This window comes from Theobroma cacao, chromosome 8, assembly GCF_000208745.1.
Source record: "Theobroma cacao cultivar B97-61/B2 chromosome 8, Criollo_cocoa_genome_V2, whole genome shotgun sequence".
Classification (NCBI taxonomy): domain Eukaryota; kingdom Viridiplantae; phylum Streptophyta; class Magnoliopsida; order Malvales; family Malvaceae; genus Theobroma; species Theobroma cacao.
This window is the reverse complement of record NC_030857.1, coordinates 9728561-9744960: the sequence shown is the minus strand read 5'-3', so window position 1 is coordinate 9744960 and position 16400 is coordinate 9728561. Positions and strand designations below refer to the sequence as shown.

At 34.7% G+C, this 16400-nt stretch overlaps 2 protein-coding genes across 2 annotated transcripts; one reads left to right on the top strand and one right to left on the bottom strand.

Annotated features, from left to right (window-relative positions):
- On the bottom strand, positions 1887–9715 carry LOC18592542 (vacuolar protein sorting-associated protein 45 homolog). The gene is made up of 13 exons (XM_018126251.1): positions 9423–9715; positions 7830–8031; positions 7615–7694; positions 6735–6962; positions 6323–6448; positions 6135–6215; positions 5913–6054; positions 5624–5802; positions 4564–4719; positions 4083–4190; positions 3878–3999; positions 2917–3048; positions 1887–2365 (listed from the first exon to the last, which is right to left on the bottom strand). Exons 1-13 carry the CDS (start codon positions 9510–9512, stop codon positions 2305–2307), a joined length of 1707 nt encoding a protein of 568 aa, XP_017981740.1. The 5' UTR covers positions 9513–9715; the 3' UTR covers positions 1887–2304.
- LOC18592541 (putative UDP-glucuronate:xylan alpha-glucuronosyltransferase 3) lies at positions 11806–16161 on the top strand. Its single transcript, XM_007019339.2, has 4 exons — positions 11806–12135; positions 13178–13387; positions 13735–14372; positions 14880–16161. The coding sequence occupies exons 1-4, from the start codon at positions 12080–12082 to the stop codon at positions 15908–15910; spliced, it is 1935 nt and encodes a 644-aa protein (XP_007019401.2). The 5' UTR covers positions 11806–12079; the 3' UTR covers positions 15911–16161.

Sequence of the window (16400 nt, the reverse complement as noted above, 5' to 3'; positions counted from 1 at the left end):
ACCATTAAAGAAATCGATAAACTAAATAGAAATTTCATTTGGGAACATATGAGGAGCGAAAGGAAAATTCATGCATTAAGTTGGGAAAAGCTTTGTGCAAAGAAGGAAGAAAGTGATTTCCAGGTACATGACTCTAGAAAATTCAACTTAGCTTAACTTGCTAAGCTCGGTTGGAGTGTATGGAATCAGAAAGATTGCTTCTAGTTGAATATCTTGAATGGAAAATATCTTAGACACGAAGATTTCATGTCAGTAACAGATAAATCAATCAACTCACATGTGTGGAAAAATATATTAAAGTGTAAACCAGTTATTGAAAAAGGTTTAGGAATATCCATTGCAAATGGTCACAAAAGCTAAGTTTTGGACAAAGAATTGGCTTTATTGTGGTCCACTCTTTAACCATGCAATCAGAGCCTTATCAGATATGGAACTTCAATTGCCTGTAGCTAGTTTTTACAACAAGTTTGGAAGCTGGGCTCTGCAACAAATGGAGCAGGATCTTCCTCAACACATTATTTTAAGAATAGCTGCAATAATGATCGATCTTACCAGTGTTGAAGAAGATACAGTTTTCTTGATGCCATCAGGTAATGTTGAATTCTCGGCGAAATCAGCGTATGAGATACAATTAAATAGCCATCTTCCAACAACGAGTCATTGGAATCAAATATAGAAAACTATCAACTTAAGGAAGGTTTGAGTTTTCCTTTGGAAGATGTTTCGTGAATCTTTGCCGACTAAGGAATGGCTATCTAGGCGAATTGCAAGTATTCCAACCACTCGTCCCAAGTGTCATAACCACATAGAGGCCCTACTTCATGCACTGAGGGATTGCGATTCATGTAGAAATCTATGGATACAAATTACTCCCAAGCTCAGTACCAGTAATTTTTTCTCTCTTGATTTACACAGTTGGATGTTAGAAAATATAAAGAATGAGGAGACCTTTGATGGGTTACCGTGGGGGATTATTTCCAACACGCCACATGGCTTCTATGGTACTGGGGAAATTTGTCTATTTTTGAGGATACTTTTGTTTGGCCACGAAATGCATTGCGCTAGATTTGGACTAAATCGAAAGCAGCATGGGATAACTTATAGCGAAAAAATGATAAAGCGAAAAGGGGACATTTAGTAGCAGGGGTAGCAGTGAAGCACTCTATGTAAAGTTGAACGTTGATGGAAGTGCTCGAGGACAGCCAGGAACGACAACAGTAAGAAGAGTTATTAGAGATGATATTGGTAATTGGATACTAAGATTTACATACCAAATTGGCGTTTCTTTTTCCTTGCAAGCAAAATTATGAGCGTTTTACTGGGATTGAAAATATGCTAGGATAAGGGCTTTAGAAAGTTCCAAGTGGAATCCAACTCACTACTTGCTCTTCAAAAAATTCAAAACCATCAAGAAAGTCCTTCAACATCCCTCAGACAAACCAATATGCAGATTGAATGGTCACATATCATGAAAATCTATCTTTGAGACTTCACATTTCGCATTCTTCACCTAATAGCAACATTAGTGAAATTCTATTCGCAGACAATCTAACATCTTCTAGCCTAGAATGATGTATTAAGTATTATTTATTTTCCCTAATAAAAAAATAAATTTTACATTTTAAAAATATTTATGCTTCACACTTGATTATCATTTAAAATGGAATAAAGACTTACACAACTATAAATACTACTTAAATATTCACGTGCAACACAATAATAGATACTACTTAAAGAGTAAAATAAAATATTGACAATACATGATGACAAATTAAGAGTTAGACTAGTTCTAAAGACAAAGTGATTTAGATTTTTAGAAAAGATTTAGGAATTCAAATCCTTAAAGAGAATGAATAAAAGCATGAAATAAATAAATAAAAATGTGAAAAATAATTCTTTTTGTTAAAAAAAATATGGATCAAAACAACTATAGCTTATTATATGATAATACAAATACATGGTTGAATACATCAATGAGGTATACAATAAAAATGGAGCAAGGGAATTTTTGTACACAAAATTTTTCTCTATCCCTTGGTGAGGGCACAAAAGTTTATGTAGAACAAGTACTAGGCGATGGACAAAGACCAAATTCTCTCCATATGAATTCAATGCTGGTTTTAGCCAATTTACCTTGACTTGTTACTCTCTGCAAAATGCTTACGACAATAAGCTTCATTTCTACGCTCTCCTTGTCATATTGCTGTTGCAATTCCAGACAAAACAGTATAACCGGGATATCCTTTATAAAGCCATAAGTGCTTATTTACATGGTTCTATACCAGCATATGCCAGAATTCGAGCTCATACGACACTGCTGCTGGTTCGAGCTATCCTCTGAGCTTCTTCTAAGTCCTTCAGAAACCTGCATTTTAAGCCAAAAACCATCCCTTAAGAAGATGATCAGAGAGCAATGAATCTGGTACACAAAGTTCTGGCAATCAATAAACCAACATCTACTCTATTTATAAAGCACTTTTATATAATTGATTTAGCACTTTAAGATTGACAACTTACAATGAAATTAGGGAGAAACTTCCTAATTTTAACTCGTTAAAATCGAAAACCTAACTACTTGATACTTCCTCCATAAATCCCTTTTTTTTTTAATAAATCATATTCTGAAATAAGGACTATATTCTAGTCATTAATGTCTATCTAATAAAATCACAGCCATCCTTGAGAGTAAAGGTCCACTTGTGGACAACACAAAATGAAAAATATAATTTTCAAGATACATTATATAGTTCCAACATGGTTCAAGCTAACTTAATGTACGATTAACCCAGGTGGAAAAATAATTCAGTATCAAGATTTGTTACGAGTGTCAGCGTGTCACAGCCAACAGACCATTAGGATACCCTTTTTATGCTTGTATGTTGTATGTAGAAGACTTAGGGAATATCCACAGCCTACCTCTTAGAGTTCAGAACTGCCGACCCACCAAGTATAAAACGAATTCCAGAATTGCTGGCATTTTGCAAAGCGACAAAACGGGACTCCTCATAAGTTGTTCCACCAACAATGAATACAACTACCTCCTGTGGCCTGTATAAAGACAGAACATGCATCATTGAAAAATTATTACTTGAGATCTTTACATATCTTTCTTTCCTGTATATGTGTTTATCATTAATAACACAAAGAAGAGTTTTCCTAAACTTTTGTGAATCAACAAAGTTTAACCCAAAATGAGTGACCTGTTAAATGCTGCTCTTACGAATTTCTGACATCATTTCATGCAACACGTAATGCTAGTTCTAGGGCTGAAAATGAGCCAAGCCCATGCGTTCAGCTCAGTTGGTGCTATTGCTTGGTTCATTCTGGAACTAGATTCATTTGTTAAACAAGCTTGAGGCTAAGAGAACTTGAGTCCAGGTTGGGAGTTTTCAGTGCAAGAATTTATTTTGGGCTCATGATCACAACTGCATTGTTTGCTCAAAATGACTATCTAAAAAATTGTTGCATCATCTTCCTTTTCCTTTTGGGAGTTTTGCATCATCTTGCAACTTGAAAAAAGAGGTTCTACTACTCATACAATATCATTAGAAGCATTTCTTTATTTATTGGAGTGGTTTTTTCCTCTTAAATTATACTTGGGGAAAGTCATGAGAGGCCAAGAATCTGAAAGTACATCAAAGACGTACAACCAACTTTCATTTTTTCCAGCCACATATTGCTCTTATCATCCAGCATCAACTTCACAAAATGCCAAAGTGAACTAAATATACAAGTTTAAATATCAAGGGGCCTCCACTTTAAAGAACTAAAGTGATGATATTAAATGAATGTAGACACACATTTATTCTATAAACAAAGAGATCAACCGCAAACTTTCCCAACAAAAATTGGAAAACTTTATTATATAGCAACAAACCTGCCCTGCTGAAAATGATTTCCAACACATGGGTAGTCCACATCTCGCAACCGGCCTTTGGTTATGCTTTCCATAGTTTGGAATAGAAGAGGCTGGTGCTGGGTGTAGACATTCTCAACCCCCTAGTAAGAAAAGTTTGAAAATGATCTATAAGCAAATGAAGAAAAACTTTCTAAGAAAATAAGTAAAACCTTTTGCAACAAACCTTTAATCCACGAGCCATGTTGCGAGCAATATTCAGAAGATCGCGATTTCCATAAAGATCACTGGTTCTCTTGTCAACCCCTGCTTGCTTTAGGAGAAATTGGACAAGCTGTTCCACAATTGCAGACAAATTAAAACCAGTTAATTCTCAATGAGAATTAAATACCTCTTAACAAAATTGCTGATTGATTCAGCTTCACAAAGAGAACTAATCAATGACAGAACTGCAATTGCTAAAAAACTGCAACAGCTCAAACAGCAAGTCAAGCTTTACCAGCAAAAAAAAAAAAATTCTTATCATATGACTAGAATGTCGAGAGAGAGATCAGGCCATATGCACCACCATAATTGATAAGCATTAGATTTTGATCAAGGAATAAACATATTTAGAAATGACATGCATACATGCATGTGGAAAGGAAATAAATAAAATGATGATGACACATGAATTCCAAGCACAATGTGTATGTTGGTTATGTTACCCCAGGCTTGTACTTGGCAGACCTAGATGCCAGTTTGTTGAATAGCTGCATCAGTTGGACAGGGCTCTCCTTCTCATAGCGCAAAGCATACAGCATTACTAGGCGTAGTCGGTCAACATCTGATATGCTTTCATTGTTTAAAAGATTTGTCACTGCCTGCAAAGAAGTATGTAAAGAAGATCATCAGAGCTTGTCAAATATACCATGTGCTTCCAAGTCTCATTCCAAATCACAATTAAGATTTTTATTCCATGATCATCTCCACATAAATACTAGTAATTGAAATCATGTAATAGTTTAAATGGAGTATTATCTATATCTCACACCCAGTAAACTAAAAAACCTACAACCTAATCCGATGGTTAAAATAAATACTGAGGACCAATTTTGATCTGTAAGTGATAATATGGAAGGTAGAATTGATGAGTAAATAGATTCATTGATGAGAGATAATTGAGCAGAAAAATATTTGTTGCCTAGTTTGTGTGCATTGTAAATAAATCACATGGTTTCTATTCCTATTTGTAGTGTGTTTATTTTTATCAAAATCAGTCTTCTCCAAAGTGTAAGAACCATCCTTTTCTTAAAACAAGAACACTTTCAGAGACAAAAGTACGCTCATTTAATCATAGATTTTGAACCAACATTTACTCTTGAGAACAATGTCACTTTCAAATATATCCTATGCAGCTCATTCATTGATTCATTTTAACAGTAGCTCTTATCAATTATTCAATCTCGACTCTTGTTAAAATGTATTTTACTTTTAACATCCCTAAACAACAAATACATTTCATCTGTAAACTCCCTTTTTCCTGCAGTAAGTGACCCTAGGATCCAATCCCTTGGTCTAACACCATTTAAAACATTTCATATTCATCCTTTGGAAGTCTTTGCTCTTGATAATTGCACCAAAAAATCATGAGATTTACAAATATCTTCTGTATCTTAATGACGTAAACAAATTGTAATGCAGAACCGATCGATATATGAAGACTCATAAACAGATATCAAGCTAAAAAAGAAGAAACAGAGATAAAAACAAGCACATGTTCACTACCTCAAAGGCAGCAACTTGCCCACCATTGCAAGCCAACTCCTGCTCAGTTTCTGAAACCAACATAAGCTTTCTTTCTTCAACTATCTTGCTCATTTCGGTGACCAATGTTACATGCTTTGAAACATTCCCATGCATTTTTCTGTACTCAGGGTAATTGTCCACAAATTTGGCCATGTCTTCTGCAGAAACTCAAAGCATAATAATTTAATGACCTACCTCAGCCATCAGTAATATTACAAAAAAAAAATCACTAATAAATCTGAAATACTCAATTTTGTCTCATTGAAACCTATTGTCTGGATATTTTGGTTGCTTTTAGCAACCTGCTGAAAATCATCCACCATTCGCTTGATATTCATTCCAATATCTCCAAAATTTTCATACATGTTAGCTTGGAAGAATGCATCTTGTTCTGACGAGAGCACGACTTCCTATAAGCATGAGATTACAAAGATAAGCCACTGCCATATATTAAAACAACTATATCTAGCCGAGGAAAAATGCAATCAACCTGTTGATCTTTGGGAAGATTGCTAATACTTCTCAAATCCACTTTGTTATCCTGAATACCAATCAATTCATGAACCATTGCCTACAAAATGTAATTCAGAAAATATGATGTAGCTACCCATTTGAAAATAACAAGAGGCATAGTTTACCTTTAAGAACTGGTGAGATAAGAGTCAGAACAACATGTACCTGATAGGTCCATTGATTCAGCAATGGAGTCACGGGATCATCCCTTCTGTCAACTATCAGCAACAATGGAGACATTTCCATCCGTCTGAAGTCAAAAAGACCACTTTCTTGCTGGTACATTAGTTTCTGTCATACCCCAGAAACACAACAAAAAAGAAGAAGAAGAAGAAGAAGAAGAAGAAGAAGAAAATCAGTTCTTTTTCGTGACTCCAAGATTTATAGACAAGCTTAAAGTTTTTCTTATCCATGACAAAACTTAAAAATCATTTTAAATATATACATTCACATATGTATTGAAGAGATTTATCAAACAATTAACTAAGCAAAATCTAGAACAGTTTTTATTAGCAAAATTCCCAGTAATCAGTGATGTAAATGTTTGTAATAGTTGATGTTATGCAGTTTTACTCACTGCTGTTTCTTGAGCAATCCTTTTTGCAATATCAGAGGTCCTTGAATATCTAATTATTGGTCTTCGTTTTAATGCCAAGAAAAGCGCACCAATACCATCAACAGCTCGGTCACAGAAGTGCTGCAAGCTAGAAGGATCCACAACTGCTGGGAGCATATAATGGTGATTTGAAGGCATGTTTAACGTAAAGTGGTAAGGATCAACAGCAATGAAATCTGCATAAAACTCCTGCAAAACCAAGACAAGAACTATATAAGAGGTCAAAGCCAAACTTTTAATTTCTGATCTAAAAGTATACGGCATCTCCGGAAATATTCTTAAAATTTAATTATACACGACAGAAACCTATGAACAACACTACGATATTAAGGAATATTCACATTATAGGTAGGTGAATTGGACTATAAATATATAGCCATTTCAGCCAGCATAAGAACAATGCTTAAATCACCCCTTTCAGTAATGCATCATCTACTGACATAGAGAAAATATTCTCTGTCAATCCTTAGATCAAACAATTACTATAGTGACCTCCTCATGATGTTAAAGAGTTAGCATTGCCACACATTGCTGCTCTCAGAAATGCAGAGTCCTGGATGGGGTGGTTAAAACAGTCCTCACTTAAAAGACTTTTCAGTTAAGCAATGTGTTCTCAAGAGTTGAACCTATGCCCTCATCTTACCATCCAGGGATCGCACTGATGCAACAGGAATGGCTGTCTTTCTGCATCTTGCAGCAGATTTCTTATATGGTAGTTTACTCAACTATGGATAAACTCTAGACTTGATATTCTTGACAAGTTTATTCTCAAATAAAGAGGTAGATGAAGAAGGGCAAACAATAAAAAACTTCCACTCAAGAAAATAGCAGTCAGACTTACCTGGAGTTGCTGGACAACTTCCTGTTCATCTGAATCAGCTAAAAGATGAATCTGGGTATCTTTCAACATGTTTGAGAAAACTGCAAAAACCCAATTTGAGATGAAAATGCACTTCGAGCAAAACATCTAAGATTGGGTAATAAAAAACTTTTCATATTTTTATAGTAAAATTAAATTATAGCCACACCAAATTTCAAAAGATACAAAGAACTTACACAAGTGATATTCTCCAAACCTAGGATTGGATAGCTGACGCCGCATGTGCTGAATATTTTCCGATGTAGGCCGAAGGAAATAAACTGCCTTGAGATGTGACATTGATTCTTTTGACTTGGAAATGGAGTCTATCAATTCTACCAAAAATACTTCTTTCTGAAGTAGCTCTGACTGTGAATAAACGACACTCACTATGCTAACCTGTGACTCAGAAAACAGAATACATTACCTATAATCAAAACCATCATTTTCTTTTCTTTTTAAATGACTCATTTATTAATTTATGTTGATCCATTAAGAAACCCCATAAACTAGCAACAACAATGCAAAATCAAACCTTCAATTCTCATGAAGTTGAAGTTATCGAAAATTTGTGACGCGAACATGACTATTAATTCCTTCAATATAAACTTTATACCAATATGTTTGGTTGGCAACTCATGCAGATAGGGATGGTACATGGTCTCAGCGACTCAATTGTAGGATTTTCAGAAAGTGCAGCTAGGACTAGAAAATTACTAAAGTACCCAACACATATCCAGATTTCCATTTTAGGTAAGGAGGTCATTTCTCTACCTAATTCCACAATACTCCAGCTAGGCCTGTTCCTTGCTGTCACAATCTTGGAATAGATGCATTTAGGTTTTGTTTGGACTGAGGGAAAGGAAGGAGCGGCCCTCCCATTACACCTTCCTTTCACTTCCCTCTTCTTTATTTTTTTTGACAATAAAATAATGGGAACTATAGAATCCCCCTCCATACCCCTCCAAGTTCTTAGACATACTGTTAACTACATCCAGCACTTCAAACACAAACAGAAGTCCGGTTTTCTCCTTAAGCAGTTCTCTACCATCAATTTGACATAATCCCATACAAATTGCAGTTGCACAATCAAGAAACAAAGAAACTTAAAAAGCATTATAAAACAATATGCACCATTATAGAAACCATGCCCGCTTCCAAATTTACATGAATCATAGAGGTTGGCTATAGAGGATGGAAAGGAGCTCCCTCTCCAACTACTTCATTCGACACAATGATCAAACTTCCAGCTCAAATGTTCTAATTACTTACAGCTACATTAAGTAAGGCTATATATACTTATATCTGAACCAGCCAAATCGACAAAAATCATGCAAAAAACCCTCACAAAACTGCGTTAAGCTTCATCCACCAATAACAAATAGTTAACTGCTCATCAAAAAGCTACAACAAGCCACAACAACTGATCCTTCGCAGAATCAAGTATAAGAAACGATCCATTCAAGACAAAAGCGAACCAAAAAACTATAACAATAAACTCGGCCTAACTAACTAGCAGCAAAAATTCGAGGCCTCAATGCCAATTAAATGCCAAATCTGTTTGTACTAAATTGAAAATGCTCACTTCAGTTCCTAATTATCTCAAATGTCCTGATTTCTACCCTCAGATCACAACAGTTTTCCTCACTACTCCATTTCCAAATTAAAGTGACCAGATATTTAAAATTAATGATAAAAATAAAATCATTAAATTAAAGTAATAAATTGTTAAAATTAATTCAGTTGAAATTAAAGCAAATACGAATTAAAGAGAAGAAAAAATAAATTACCGTCTGAGAATCGAGAATGAGGACTTTCATGCCGGAGATGTCCTGCAACATCCGATTGACGTAATCCCGTACGGCCGATACCAGCACCATCTTCGATTATTCTCTATACTAGACCCCTAAGATCGACGGCTGTGATGTTTCCGCGAAGTTGGAGCGGTTTGTTTTTTTTTTTTTTTTTTTTGTTCTGGAGAAAAAGAAGATTCAGATCTGCTTAAGCGTAGAGGGTAACAAAATTTTTAGAAATCTGAAAATGCAAGAAGAGAAGACAGACCCAAACGCAGCGTTTCCCGTACTTTTCCTTCGTTTTCTTTTTTACATCGATTGATTAATAATTTTCAAAAGATACTTCCATCCGGAAGGCCCAACTCATTTTGGGCCCATCCAGACGGATTTTGCCATTTTCGACCATGAGGGTAGCGTTAACCTTAAATTATCTTTTTATTAAAAGCTTTTATTTCTCCCATGAATCTGACATGTATAATGTATTTTGATGATGTATAAAATATTTAAGCATAACTTCACCTGTTTGGGCCCGTTGAAGTTTTTATAGGAGCTCAGGTGATTTTTGTTTATTTGATAAGAGGAATTCGAATTCTGTTATTTAAGTAAAAAGATTATATATTAACTAATGAATTAAATGCTTAGATTTAATAATTTAAGTAATGTTATTTTTGTAAATATCATTCAAAAAATTTTTGTAAAAGGAAACCAAATTTATAAATTTGTTGCGAAAATATGATAAATTGTAAGTACTTGTTTCAAAGTATTTTTGTAAATTCTAGTACAGTTATAAATTATATCAAAATACTTTTATTATTGAAAACGATTTTGCAAATTTATTTGCAAAATTACTTTTATTTAACATAAAACATTCAAACTTCTCCAACTACCAATATAGGTCTTAAAACGAACAGAATAAATGAAACAAAAAAAATTGTTTTGATTCTGTAAATCGAATAACGAATTTACTTGTAACATTCAAACAAATAAAATAAAATAAAATATGTTAAGAGGCTGAGATGTGCAAATTGAATGACTTCTCATGCTAATCAATGGCAATTAAGTTATTCCATTCATAGAGTGAAAACTCTTTTGTTCAATAATATTATTAACTTTTGTTTTGAAGATTAGTTCGTTAAATTAGGTGAACTTACTCCTTTATACCAAAGGAAAAAAAAAACAAATTCTTAATTGACCCATGACAACTAGAGATAAATAGGGATAATATAGCACATCATATTTAAAAAAATTAAAATGTTCAAGAAAATTTACAAATTTTTTTTATTATTTTATTATATTTAATCAAGTTTTTATATTTTTATTATAGATTAAATTAATTCTTATAACTAATTATTGACCGACTATCAATACTTAAAACGTAAATTGTTATTTTTATATCACATGGTACTTATATGACATTTTGATATGTTATAATGGATAGTGATGTGACATAATGATATAATTTTATAATATTTTTATCTTTCAAGTTAGCATCACGTACGTATAAAAATGACAAGTGATGTTTTGATCAATCGTTAATTATAAAAATTTATTTAATTAAAATAAATATATAAAATTTTGATTGAATACAATATGAATTTTTTAAAACATTATATCATAATATAGTCTTTTTTATAATTTAAAACTTATAATAGAAAAGCTGTTTTAATACGGGGCCAAACATCCACCTTTCCTCTCAGTTATCAAGTTTTATAAGAAGAAAGTTTGTAGCCAAAGCATAGCAAAATTTGGTTTCTCGCTTAACTCTATCTTCACCATAAAAAAAAAAAAAAAAGAGCTTCTCGTGAGAATCATAACCGAAAAGAGTATGTGGTGTTGACGTGGCGGTTGCAACGCTGCGTTTGGTATTTATATAATTGTAGGTTGCAAACATGGTTGGCGACATGGCCATTGCATTACAGCACAAAAACTAGAGCAATAATGATGAGAGAAGGACCAATTTTCTCTAACTACCAACATAAAACTAATAGGATTCTCAAATCAAAGCCTAGAGCTGGCTTTGTCATTATTAGATAATTGACTTCTCATCTTGATTTGCTATTTCTTAACTTGTTATTATGACTATATACATGTACTTAACTCCTCAACCACCCTTCCCTGATTTTCTTTTTTGTTTCATTGACTTTTAATAATCCTTACTGGGAGAGCATCTTTTATCAAGTAAGGTGAAAAGAATCCTTTCCTAATTCATACCTTGTAACATTTATTTTGCAAAAAAAAAAATAAAAAAAAATTGAGAAAGCTCAAAGAAAATAAATAGAAAAAAATAACATTGCTAATTGTCTAATTATCTTTTCTTTTCTTATATATATATATATATATGTATGTATTTGTTGGTTGAATTTGTCTTAAACTGACCAAGGCAAAAAGCCAGCTATCATCACGCATCATCGGAAAATAAAAAATAAAAAATAAAAAAATTCCAAATGTTTCACCTTCTCTGTTCTAACACTAATAACTGCCGCTTCCTCTCTTGAGTCTTCGCAGCCTTGGATCAGACAGCAAAGCCAGCTCTCCCTCTTTCTCTATTTTTTAAAACTTATAAAACAAACCATAAATTGAGTACAGTCTTTGAAACCTCAAAGCATAAACAAATGGTATTTTCAGTTTCAGCTGCTCTCTGAAGATTTCTAAACATGAGAGGCCCCTCCCTCAGTCCCAAAGAGCCTCGTCACCGCGTTTCTGCTTCCGCGTCGGTTCCTCTCTCCTTCTTCCTTTTTTTCATTTCATCACCCAAGTTTCTAGCTGCTGCTTTCATTTGAGAACCTGAAATTTTTTAGTAAAAAGTTGACCATAGTTAGCTAGTTGATCGAGCTTTTAAGCACCGTTGTTTGTTTGACGAGAAAATGCAGCGAGATCTGCTTGAATTTGGCTATGATTTGTTTGTGCACTTTTTTGTTGCCTTCGATTTGCGTCATATTAATTGCTCTAGTTAACTTGTAATTATTTGAAGAAAATTTCCTAGTACGGTAGGTATTTATGCGCTTTCCTTTAGCTTTGTTAGCTGTTGGAAAAGATCAAATATGAAGTAAATTGAGCTAGGCCTAGGCGGTCCTCTCTAACATTAACTGTTTAAGCTTTCAACTGTTTACATTAATTCTGCTTTTCAGTCTTAATTTTTGCTGGTATTACGTTTATTTATGTGAATTAATCTCATTGTTTATAAAGTCGTTTGCACGGGAATGAAAAATTTCTGTGAAATATATTTTTAGTGTAAATGATGGTTTTCTAAACATATTTTCTGGGATTTGACTTCTTCTCTGATAAAACTTAGGACTCTTCATCATGTTTTAATTGATTCTTGAATAACTGAAGTATATTAAAATTTGGATCAATTGAGGATTGGCATAAAATTTATGGAATGAAAGCTACAAATGACATCTCAACTTGGAATATTTTGTGAAATTGTGGAAGCCAAAGGCGACATCATGACTAGTACTTGTATTATGCGAATACTAGTTTTGTTAATGCCTTGAAAATTTTTTTAATATTGCTTGCATTATTCAAAGTTACCTTGCAAATCTGGTTTTAAATACTTCATTTTTATCTCTACATTGACATTAGATTTACTAATGAATTTTATCATGACACTGAAGTAAAGGATGAACATTCAGTTTTCTATTCAAACTGCTTTCAGTATGAAGAACCTTTTGCTTTTCAGGATCTGACTTTTGTCTCTCTTTTATTTGCTTTATGCACACGGACTGATTCGACTTATAAATGCATTTTTACAGTGAAGACACAAGCAGAAGAGGGTTCCAAAGAAATAAGGTTTTTAAAGATGTAGAGAAGGCCCTCCATGTCCCCATTAGATACAGGAATTGGAATTTCAAGATATCTACCTTGAAAGCTGTGCTGGTTATAATTCTGTTGGGAACTCTATTCACTCTCTTCCGCTCCCCTGCAGTTTATGTTTCAGATAGCCCATCCAATTTTGTATCTCGGTATATTCTACCGCCTGTAAATCTTTCTGTACAATGTTCTATTCAGGCTATAGTTTGCTCTTTTGTACTTTACTTGTTTTCTGTTTGAAAATAAGCCATTCTTGTGTTTGAGCATGTGTTTGTGCATATGTGAGTGCATGCAAGTGAGTACATTTTTCTGCCTGTATCTAACCAGCTATCAGCTAGCATGGGTAACAACCTCAATATTTCTGCTTTTAAGTTGATCACCTTGAATTTCCAGTACTGAAAGGCCTCGAGCAGCCATTTTTGCTAGAACATATGTTTAGGATTGCTCTTGTTTCTGTTTTATGTTTCAGTTTTTTGAAGTTGAACTTCATTACATGCAGGCCTAGTTTTGTAGACAGATGGATAAGACACAGTGCTGCTGCAGATCCTCGCTATATATCAATGTTGGATGTAAATTGGGACCAAATCTCGAGTGTTATTGAGAAGCTGACTGACAGGGATGAATATCAGGGAATTGGCTTGTTGAACTTCAATAATGGTGAAACTGATCAATGGAAGCAGCTGTTACCAGATGCTGAGCATGTTGTTCTACAATTGGACTCTGTCGCAGTCAATGTAACTTGGGAATCCCTGTACCCTGAATGGATAGATGAAGAAGAAGAATTTGAGGTTCCACATTGTCCTTCTCTACCCAGTCTTCAGGTTCCTGGCAAACCACGGATTGATCTTATTGCAGTTAAGCTTCCTTGCAACAAGTCAGGAAAGTGGTCAAGGGATGTTGCACGTCTACACTTTCAGCTAGCGGCTGCAAGGCTTGCTGCATCTGCTAAGGGGTTTCACCCAGTGCATGTGCTTTTTGTGACTGACTGCTTCCCCATCCCAAATCTTTTTACTTGCAAGGACCTTGTTGCACGCGAAGGGAATGCTTGGCTGTATACTCCCAACCTGCACAGGTTAAGAGAAAAGATTCGACTGCCAGTAGGGTCATGTGAGCTTTCAGTTCCTCTCCAGGCTAAAGGTTGGTTTCAAACTAGGTTCTTCAAGGTGTTTGTTCATACAAATTCTTCTTTTCAGTATAACTGAAGCTGGCTGCTTCAAGATTTTCTGTCACTATTAACTTTTTACATATGTAAAATCTTTTCACTGGGATAAGAAGTCCTGTTGAGGAAACGTGGATGAATAGCTATAATGATGAGGCAAGATTATAGTTTTAGTCAGCGAAAGTGATTCAGTATTGGCAAAATTGGGTCTGTGACATCCTAAATTACTGACCTAAATCATCTCTTTGGATCTCTATAATGCTTGTGAGCTAGAGTGGTTCTATAGAAATTATAATTGTTGCTGTTTTTTCCCCTCCTTTTAACCTTTTCTACATTTGACTCTTTTTTTCTTCTGCTGACCTGGAAATCTTCCATCTTGGAAATGATGAGTTGAAGTCTTGCGCCTCTTAAAGGGTTCCAAACTACTTTGTTTAGATGGTTTCTGAAATCTGAAAGGCTTAAACTAACTGAATAAATTTGAACAGAGTATTTCCATTCAGAGAGAGCACACCGTGAAGCATATGCAACAATCCTACACTCTGCTCATGTATATGTTTGTGGGGCCATTACTGCTGCGCAGAGCATCCGCATGTCAGGTTCAACAAGGGACCTTGTGATACTTGTTGATGACTCAATCAGTGATTATCATAGAGGTGGCTTGGAGGCCGCTGGGTGGAAAATTTATACAATCCAAAGAATCAGGAATCCAAAAGCTGAACCAGAAGCATATAATGAATGGAATTACAGCAAGTTCCGTCTTTGGCAGTTGACTGATTATGACAAGATCATTTTCATTGATGCTGACCTTCTTATACTTAGGAATATTGATTTCTTATTTGAGATGCCTGAGATATCTGCTATAGGAAATAATGCTACTCTCTTCAACTCAGGTGTGATGGTTGTTGAGCCATCAAATTGTACATTCCAGCTACTAATGGATCACATCAATGAGATTGAATCCTACAATGGTGGGGACCAGGGGTATCTGAATGAAATCTTCACTTGGTGGCATCGGATTCCAAAACACATGAACTTCTTGAAGCACTTCTGGGAAGGTGATGAGGAGGAGAAGAAACAGATGAAGACTCGCCTCTTTGGAGCCGATCCTCCAATTCTTTATGTGCTCCATTATCTGGGCAACAAACCATGGCTATGCTTCCGGGACTATGATTGCAACTGGAATGTGGACATTCTGCAGGAGTTTGCCAGTGATGTTGCTCACAAAACATGGTGGAAGGTACACGACGCCATGCCAGAAAATTTACACAAGTACTGTTTACTTAGGTCCAAGCAGAAGGCACAACTAGAGTGGGATAGGAGGCAAGCTGAGAAAGGGAATTACATGGATGGCCATTGGAAAATCAAGATAAAAGACAAGCGTTTAAAGACATGCTTTGAGGAATTCTGCTTCTGGGAAAGTATGCTGTGGCATTGGGGTGAAAAGAATTGGACAGATAATGCAACTGCTACCCCATCACCCCCTGCTACCAAGAAGGCATCTCTCTCTTCACTATGATTTTTTTCGTCTTCTTTTCAACATATTTTCTGTGCAGATCACATAGTCAACACTTGAAAAAACAAAGCATACACTGAGTTCCCTCCAATGGTATTTGGAAAATATATGTCAGTTTTGAACCTGTTTCAATATTCAATAACTTTTGTAAAATGCATAGCCATTTCATTACTTTTGTATGGATTTTTTGCTGGAGTTCCTTCCCATATATATTATTGCAAAAGCAATTGATGCCTGCTTTGCAATATTTTTTTCCTTTTTTTTTTTTTTTATAGAAAAAAGCTCTTATCATCCATCCAAACCAACATTGCCATCATTAACAAAAGTCAATCATCAATTTATCAATACTATGTCTTTCCTTTTTCCTTTTTCAGTTAACCGAAAATTTCATTCATCTACAGCAAATTTATTATTTTATTAAATGAATAAAAAAATATTTTCAGGATCACATTGCTAATAACAGAAATATAACTATGTGGGTGGGTCGGAATGC